Source organism: Elephantulus edwardii, unplaced genomic scaffold (genome assembly GCF_000299155.1).
Source record: "Elephantulus edwardii isolate Elephantulus edwardi_28Jun2011 unplaced genomic scaffold, EleEdw1.0 scaffold00363, whole genome shotgun sequence".
NCBI lineage: Eukaryota > Metazoa > Chordata > Mammalia > Macroscelidea > Macroscelididae > Elephantulus > Elephantulus edwardii.
In genome coordinates this window covers 1147142-1156961 of record NW_006400113.1, presented here as the reverse complement: position 1 = coordinate 1156961, position 9820 = coordinate 1147142, and the positions used below count along the sequence as shown (strand labels likewise).

The 9820-nt window shown below is 39.1% G+C and overlaps 1 protein-coding gene across 1 annotated transcript in view; it reads left to right on the top strand.

Annotated features, from left to right (window-relative positions):
- Positions 1-9305, top strand: part of LOC102850986 (centriole, cilia and spindle-associated protein-like) — a 28430-nt gene extending 19125 nt beyond the window's left edge. The window contains exons 3-5 of the mRNA XM_006902070.1: positions 438-462; positions 6157-6422; positions 9129-9305. Coding sequence (XP_006902132.1) covers positions 438-462; positions 6157-6422; positions 9129-9305 — 468 coding nt within the window. The remainder of the gene's footprint in view (positions 1-437; positions 463-6156; positions 6423-9128) is intronic.
- The last annotated feature ends 515 nt before the right edge of the window (positions 9306-9820 follow it).

Sequence of the window (9820 nt, the reverse complement as noted above, 5' to 3'; positions counted from 1 at the left end):
CCATAGGCTCTTGCTCATATGTTGTTTAATGAAATTCTTCTGTGTCTGCCAATTCCTTTCAATACAGTGACTCAGTATATTCTTTCCATCTTCTTTTAATACTTCCTGGATGATTTAATATTCTGCCTAAAGCATCCTTGATTATAGCAATTCGAGGTTTGAATTTTGTTCTTCAGTTCCTTGAGTTTAAGAAATGCTGAGCGAGTTCGGCCCTTTTGATTTTCTGACTCCAACTTCTTACACATTTCAATATAATATTTTACTTTGTCATCCTGTGCTGCCTTTTGAAATCTTCTATTCAACTCTTTAGTATCTTGAATTCTTCTTTGTGCTTTGGCTTCTCTGCACTCCAGTGCAAGTTTCAGAGTCTCTTCTGACATCCATTTTGGTCTTCTCTTCCTTTCCATCTCTGCAATGACCATTTGCACTCTTCCTGGATGATACCCTTGATATCCTCGCACAGCTCATATGGTCTTTGCTCATTAGTGTTCAAGGCTTCAAACCTGTTCATGAGATGGTTCTGCAATTCAGGTGGGATAGACTCAGAATCATATTTTGGTTCCCATGGACTTGGTTTAATTTTCCTCAGCTTCAGCTTGAATTTCCATATGAGTAGTTGGTGGTCTGTTCCACAATCAGCTCCTGGCCTAGTTTTCACAGCTGATATTGAGCTTCTCCAGAAGTTCTTTCCACAGATGTAATCTATCTGATTCCTTTGCATACCATCAGGTGAAATCCATGTATATAACCCATGTTTATGTCTCTTAAAAACATATTTGCAATGAATAAGTCATTTATTGTGCAAAATTCAGTCATCCTCTCTCGAGCTCCATTTCTGTCACCGACCGAGTCCATGTTTCTCAACTACTGAATCTTCTTCTCTTTTCCCAACTTTTGCATTCCAGTCATCCATTATTATTAATGCATCTTGACTGCATTTTCGATTTATCTCCTACTGTAAAAGTTGGTAAAAATCTCCTATTTCCTCTTCCTTGGCTCTGGTTGTTGGTGCATATATCTGAGTGATAGTGATATTCACTGGCCTTCCTTGTATGCGTATGGATATTATCCTGTCACTCACACTATTGTACTTCAAGATGGATCTAGCAATGGCTTTATTAACTATGAAAGCAACTCCATTTTTCCTCACCTTTTCATCTCCAGAGTAATATATCATATGATCATCTGACTCAAAATGACCCATGCCAATATTATTGCTTTTTAATTTTTGACTCATGTACTTTTAACTTGTTAGTTAAATTTGTATCTTCTAGGCTGCAACACTTCCATGATACATCTTCAAGGATATGAACATGTACGGCTAAGCACAATTGATAACAGTGCATCTAAATTCCAAAATCAATCTCCATAATAGTCTATGTGTTTCCTACTGCCAAAGGGGCCCTTTAGAGTAGTGAGAGAAGATCTTCATCCTGAAACCTACAGCGTCCCTTTTCAGCAGGAAGTAGCTAAGAGAATACGCCATCCCCTTTTCCTTATGAATCAGGGTGAGTCTCTCAGGGAGGAGAGATAGGGAATGGCAAAGGACACACTGACAAAGGAGATTAATCAGAACTGACTTTGACAAGCACTGTGGCAATTGGACAATTAAAACACATTCGGGGCAGGGAAGAAAAACGAACTGGGGAGGAGGGTAGAGAAAACAGTGCAACAATGAATGAATGACAACCCAAAATCTCTGTAAATTTTCACTAAAACTAATAAAATTTAATAATAATTTTTTAAAAAATGACCCATGCCAGTCCATCTCATCTCCCCAATGCCTAGTATGTCAATATTTATGCGTTCCATTTCTTTCTTAACATTGTCTAATTTTCCAACATTCATGGTTCTCACATTCTATGTTCCAGTCACTGCTGTCTGCTTACAACTGTTCCTCTTCCTTTGTATTTCCATACCTGAAAGCTCAACCTCAGTTTCCCTTTCTGTTATCTACATGTGTTCTGTTGTACATATGGTTTTCAGAGGCCTGCTATTTCAGAAGTGGATGGCCAGTCCTTCTTCCTAGTCTGTCTTAATCTGAATGTTCAGATTTGGAGAAGTATCAGACAGACCAGCGTTTTACAGAAAAGTGAAAGATATAGCCCTTATTGTGGAGTTAACCATTCGTATCAGTGTTATCCCTGCCCTTGGCACACGTGTCTTTGCTCACTTATTTCCCTGCTCCACCATCCGCCAGGATACCCATCCACTTCTACCCACACCCATCAACATCCATTTCCCATTTTCCCACCCTTGATCTGATAGCTTATATCTGAAGCTTCCTTGGCTTCTGTGATTTCAAATACATCGGCTTTTGACAGTTTCTTATGCTGTCACCGGTGTCTCTTAAGTCCAGTGGCAATGCTTTCTGAGCAAAGGTGATGTGTCCTGTAGAACTGTTGTGTACATAGGCTTTCTTGCTGCCCAAGAGCCCGAACGGATCCCGCGTGGCTTTGGGGACTCCACATTTACCTGGGATGTGGGCAGAGGGTTTCAAGGTCCCTTGGGGTCCCTCTTCTCTGCCTGTCGGGATTTCTTTCTTCCTCCCTCTATAGTAACCCTATGAACTACAGACCTGAACCCGGCCCTCCCTATCCTTTGTCATCTTCATCATTTCTAATATACTTAGGCCCACTGTTACAGTTACTTTGTCCATCTCTCCCACTGACCTTTCCAAGCATGATGTCCTCATAATGACATACCCAAAATAGGTAAGATGAAGTTTTGCCATCTTTGCCTCTAAGGAGCACCCTGGTTGCACTTTCTCTAAGACAGTTTATTTGTTCTTTTGGCTGTTCATGTGATATTCAGTATCCTTCTCCAACACCAAAACTCAAAGGCATTCTTCGTCATCCTTATTTATTGTCCCACTTGTTAAACAAGTAATTGAAAAGATCATGGCTTGGATAAAGTGCACCTTAGTTTTTAAAATTACATCATTGCTCCTTAACACCTTTGAAAGGTTCTTGACAAGCATTTTTGCCAATGCAACAAGTCTTTCAATTTCTTCATTTTGGTATCAAGGGTATCAGTTGTGGATAATATCATTGACAATTGAAATATTTTCTTCATTTGTCATGATGTTGTCTGTTAGTCCAATGGTGAAGATTTTTGTCTTCTTGACGTTGAGATGCAATCCATATTAAAGAAGTCTTTGATCTTCAGCTGCAAACGTTTTTAAGTCCTCCTTATTTCAGTAAGGTTGTGTCATAATGCATGTTGTTAAGTGTTCTGATCCTAACTCCACATTCTTCTTCATAAAGTCCAGCTTCTCAAATGATGTGCTCAGAAGATTGATTGAATAGATATGGAGAAAGGATACAGTCTTTTCTCATAGTCCTGATGCATACCTTTCTTGATTTTTAAGCCATAGACTGTTGTTCCCTTGCTCTGTTCAGACATCAGAGTATGTAGGTATAGAATAGGTTTTGCATGAGCACAATTAACTGTTGTGGGATTCACATTCTTTAAAATGTTAGCCATAAGGGAGCTCTTGTGGGCTGGTGGCAAGAAGATATGCTGGATTCCGAAAAGCATGTAGTTCAAAATGTTACCCATAGTTTGTTATGAGCCACACAGTTAAAATGCCTTTGTATAGTAAATAAAACACAAATAGACATCCTTCTTGGTTTCTCTACTTTTAGCCAAGATCCATGTGACAGCAGTAATGATATCCCTGGTGCCATGGTCTCTTTCAAGTAGAAAATCTTTATTCTTTTTCACTTTTGAAAGAGAATTTTGCTGATTACAGAATTCTAACTTGGTAATTTTTTTATTATTCTCTATAGTATACGAGTATAGTATACGAGTCACAAGCGACTCGGTGGCACATAACAACAGCAACATAGTTTAGGTACAGTATACCTTTGTGTGTTATAGTAGTTCTCTGAGCAGCCTGATTTTGTGTTACAATCTGTCAACAATTTTGAACAGTTCTGAACCATTTTAATTTCAGATTTTTTTTTCTTGTCTTCTCTTTCTAGGATTCCCATTTCTGATGTCATGTCTTCAGATTTTTTTCCTCTCCATTTTTCATTTTCAGATGTTTCTAGCGACATTCTTTATTTCTGTTACAGTGTTTTTAATTTCAGTGTTTCCTTTTGGTTTGGGTTTTTTTTGTTGTTGTTGTTGGAATTTCCACCTCTTTGTTTACATTGGCCATCTGTTCTTGCATTTGTTATTGTTCCATATTAATCAGTTATTTTAAATTCCCAATCTGATAACTCCAAAATCTCTTTCATATCTGAATTTGACTCAGTGTTTGCCCTCTCTAGTCTGTGGGGGTTTTTTTGCCTTTCATCACGCCTTGTGATTATTTTGTTAAAGCTAGATAGTATGTATTTGATAAGAGGGATTTACAGTAGTAATCCCTTGTAAATCTCTGTGGTGGTAAGGTGTGGGAGGAAGGGAAGCATTCTCTGATTTTATGATTAGGTCTCAGTCTTTTAGTGAACTTAGTCCCTAAGCTGAAACTTTACCTGAAGTAAAAATATCTGTGTGAGTATTGGGTACCCTAAGCCTGAGCCCCAATAATTTTCTTCTCTCTTAAGCTAGTTCATGCTCAGGCTACTGCCTTTTAGATATTTAAAGCGGTATTGGTTTTGCTTTGTGACATAATTTCTCTTGTCCTAGCAGGAAAGGATGGCTTCCAAACTTTTTACATTCCAGAATAGAAACTTTGTGAAATTCTCTTTCCTCATCTATTCTTGGCTAGTTTTAGTTTGTCCATTAAAGTATTAACTACTCTTTCTGGGAGGTTACCCCTCCACCCCCTCACACTCTTTTCTAGTATTGTAACTATGTACACAAATATCCGCCCTCCTTCTTCCTAATTTGCCCTCTTTTCCTCCTATTTATGGATGCAGAGAAGAGGAAAGGATTTAGACACATCACTCACAGACACAAATGACCGACACAGGGATTTAGGGCTTCATGCTAAAGTGGAAGGATGCCCTGCCTTATCCCCAAATAACTCATTTGCAGGACATAAAGACATGGTACTGGTGATGAGGAGCTGGAATGGACTATAATAAATTACTTAGTCGGACATTTTTCAGGTTGTTTCTGAAGGCAGGAGTGACAGATGATCTGTACTGATGGTTTATTCCTAACATGTGGCTGCCCTGTCTGCTTTAAAGAAAACATGGAAGCAAACAAGAACAACAGCAAAACGTAAAAGAAGTGGTGAGCTTTTGTAATAGGAGTCTATGAAATCTTCACATGATTCTGATTTTGGAGCATCTAAAGTCTCCACATCTGGAGTAAATGAAATAGTCATAGATGTGTGAAGAGTCTTGGTCAAATGACAGTTTAGGCTGAAATTTGTAGGCTTCAAAGAGTATACAGTGAATGCCAAACATCCAGGTCATTAAAGGAGATAGCCAATTTTGGAGTTCAACAATTCTGATGTTCACCTCAGATGGGAAAGCCAGCTTCCCCAGCTTAGGAGAACGAAGTCCAGGCTGTGTGGGCTGTGGGCTCCATTCACACAGTCACTTCTGTTGCAGTGTGAGGAAGGCCCCTTAGCACAGGATCCTTTATCTCTTATTCTTTCTACTAGGACCACTTGGCTGTGTATCCAGGTTAGTAACTATGGAAACGCCTCCCTATTGTGACTTGTCCCTTTAAAACCAAGGGAACCACTGAGCTTGTACAAGTAACATGTAAGACCCATAAAGGGCATTTCTGGTCATCATGGAACATCAAAAAGAAGAAACATGGAACTTGGGTTGAGTGACTTTAAAGCTAACACGTTGCAGATGCTGAGTGATTGCTACCAATTGGAAGTGTTCTCTGAAACAAGAACATTGAGATGACTAGGCTTGTCTTGGATTCATAGAGAAGGCCCCAGTTAGATCACTGTGCTTTCTAACCTTCAGCATTTCATTGAGAGGCTAAATCTCAGAATATTAGAGAAAATGATGGCTTTGGAATAGATCTTGTTAGTTTCTAGGTGACCATAAATGGTTTGATACTTATTATGTTAATTTGTATCTCTAATTTTGCTTTAAGTGAAACTTTCAAGTTGAGCTATGAGAATGAAAATAGTACTGACTTAATAAAGCATTATAAATTTTTCAACTCAAATATTTAAAATAATTATATGTAAAGCTCATTTTAAAATGCTTTAATTTTGTCTATTTCCTTTAAAAGAACTGCCCGTGGAAGTAGAAGAAACACCAGAACAACAAACCAAAACTAAGGAAAATGAGAAACTCTCTAGCAGAGCAGGACCTCGACAACAACCAAGTGCTTTGTTTGCCAGAGGAAATAGGAGAATGTCCAAAAATCCTCAAGGATCATCAAGTAAAATAAGAGAAAACAAGCACCCATTTGCTCTTTATGGCTGGGGCGAGAAACAGACAGACACAGGAAGTCAGAAAACTCACAACGTGTGTGCATCTGCCCCCATGCATGAGGTGGGCCTGTGCCACTTTGCCTTTCTTTTTTCCTTTGTGGGGCAAAATTGGACAACAGTCTGACTATTGATTTTCATATCCCAAGGCATGGGTACTTTGGCTTTGTAGTGATGATAGCCTGGGCCAGAAAGGCCTACAGCTGGGCATTTGACTAGCAAACAAGAGGATTATGGATGCTGATTAGCAGGTAGGTAAGGGGACCTGGGTGGGAGTTAGGATCTGAAAGGGCTTACTGACCCCAAGCTGGTGAATGAATTAGGGTTCTTGAGTTTCTCTGTGGCCAGAAGGTTCAAGAAGGGTCAGAGTGATGAGGTGTGGGTGTGTATTTGTCTGACTGCTAAAGAGGTATCTGGTCTGTTTTTTGGGGGCTTTGATAACCTAGTATTTCCTTGACTCCCTTATTATTGATTGTTAGTCCCAATGGTATCTAGGGTAAGCTCTTGACTGCTGACAAATTGACTGAACCCAGTTCTTCAGTTCTACTTTGCCCCACGGGGTTACTGTGCAGGGTTGATCCCATGGCAGAGAGTTTCCTTGATACCTTTGCTACTGGGTTGCTCTTCTCTTGTACTTCCAGATATCTCCCATTGAATGCCTTGGCTTTTCTTATTCTGCTAACAGCATATGTTCCCTCCTGCTCACTCATACCTAGATTTGTTCTAATATTAGTTCTCTCTGCTTTAGTCTTGCCCAAGACTGTCAAGTCCTGAAAACATTTCAGATGAGAAGATCTTTGTGATTCATCCCTAAACAGTGATCTCTGTTATATTAATGCTCGTAACCAAAGGTCTAGTGCAATCCTGAGCCTCTCTTAACCTAGAGACCAGAACAACAAGACAGTGCCCAGTAGCCACTCAGACTGCTCTACCAGGGATAAGTTATTGAGGGGGAAAAATTTTGGATCTAACTGAAAAATATAAAAATGACTAAGCTTGTGGTCTGATAGAGTCTGGTAGGATCCCACAGACTGAGCCCCTAAGTCAGCCATGGAGCCTGGAACAGAATTCACACCAGTGGCTCAACTTCCAGTTGATGCCTTGCCATCAACTCATAGCTCTGACTTTAGCAAGCCTCCTTTGGGTTTTGGAGGCTGTAAACCTTTACAGGAAGACACTTCCCAGTTGCTTCTGTGGAGCAGGGTAGATTGGAACAGCTGACCTTTTGGTTAGCAGCCTGGTATATTTTGCACTAAACCATTGGGGTTAGTGCATAAGGTGAATAGGAATACCACAGAGCAACTCATTCTCTAGAGCAATCAACCATACAAGAGAAAAAGGGCAGTATTTTCCCAGGTATAAAGCTCAGAAAGCAGGATTGGTTAGGATAGAAACCGAATGGAAAGAGGAATCAAAGGGAGTTATCAGGAAGAGTGTGGTTACAATGTGGACATTATCATTATTGCCATAAAACAAATGTGTATGAATGGTTGAATGTGAAAACAATTTGTTCTGTAAATTTTCCTTCACATCACATACACACACACAAACACGGGGTGGGGTGGGGCGGGAATCACCCAAGCCTAACATAAAGAATGCATTCAAAGCAGCAAAATGAAGATCCTCAAACTGTTGAAGTCTGATTAAATACTACATTAAAAATTATAATGAACAGAAGATTTTTGAACCCTGGCAGATGGTCTTACTTTGAATGATATTTGAGACTCAAAGGGAATCATTTAACAAAATACCTCTAACAGGTCCATCCAATTAATATTAATACAATCTGTGTATATGTCTTAAAGTGTTAAATGTCTTAGGTAGCAAAAATCCCATGAGAATTTTTATGATTGTTTAGTATACTGGTGTAAAATAAAACTGTTTTCCAGAATCAGTTTCTAGAAACACATGAAAAGCATTTGCCTACTGTTTACATCAGGGTCAATGGGGCAGAATACCCTACTGCTTAATTTGTCACTAGTACTATTTAAAAAGCCTTGACTCCACTGCAAACAGCTTTTCTAGCAGTTCTTTTTTGTTTGTTTGTTTCAATTGGTTTTATTCAGTCTTTCATATATATATATATTTTGTTTTATAACACTACTTAGAGTAGATCATTGGCATTGATCACAGCATCTTACAGACTCTTCCCTGTACCTTGTCTGCCTTTTATTCTCCCCATCCATCCACTAATCCCTGCTGGCCTTATGTGTATTTTTTTCTTCTCCTTCCTTCTCCCTTTCTCCCTCCGCATTCGTCCAGTATCCATTCCAGGTTGATCCTTCCTTTCCATAATCCTTAAGTGTTCATTGTTAATTTTATTTCTTTTCCTTGTCACCCTCCTATTTTCACAGTAGAGGTCTTGATAGTATTTGCCCTTTTGTGACTCATCATCTCATTCATAATGTCTTCCAGACTTGCCTATGCTGTGTAGTGTTAGAAGCTACTTTTATTTATAGGGAAAGTGTATATCAATAGACTAGAATGTAACTCCTTGTTGCAAAAGATCTGTGTCTTCTTTGTGAATATTCTTAAGAAGTAGTACAAGTGGGGAACTCTGGTGGCCTAGTGGCAAGAAGCTGCACTGCAATTCCAGAGATTTGCCGTTCAAATCCACCAGAAGCTCTGCCGGAGAAGGAGGGGCAATCTCCTCCTGTACCAGTAAGATCTGATTTGACGGTACATACACACAAATAATAAAATAAAAATAAATTTTAAAAAAAGTAGTACAAGAGCTACTTAAATTATTTTACTTTCAAATTCTTTCTAGATTCATGAATCGGCATTACGAGCCAAGAACAGAAGACAGGTGGAAAAGAGGAAACTGGTTGCTCAGCGGCAACGCACCCACTCTGTGGATGTGGAGAGAAACAGAAGAATAAAGCCTTCTCCCTCAGATAACCCGTGGATGACAGAGTACATGCGGTGCTACTCAGCCAGAGCATGAAGGCAATCTTGCACACCTGCTCAGGCAGCCTCTTTCTAAAAAGTGTCAGCATCAAGAGAAACCAGACAGGTTTAAGAAACCAACTGAGTATGCAAGAATTTTCTTAGGGATTTTCAAAAGATTGCTATATTTTAATGACTCTTGGCCACCTACCTCAGCAGTAGGGCAGACCATTGAAGCCATAGATATTTAAAGTTATTCATGAAGATAATTCTCTAAATCTTTGATATTCTCATAAGGATATTAATCTTTTAAGATATTGACACCAAATGCCTTTACATAGCCGTGGATGCTAGGCATTCAGTGTTCTTATGCTTAAGTTCAGCCCACTTTAGATAACTACTTACACTCCACAGCAGATGACATCATTCCTCATGCAACTTAAGACTTGCCTTTTTTAATGCTTAGTTTTCTTTGTGAAAGAATTTATAAGTATCAGATGAAAATGAGTTTCTGATGTAGTACTCACAACACCAGAATTGTGGTCCTTCTTGAGAGATTAAACTTAATTGTAT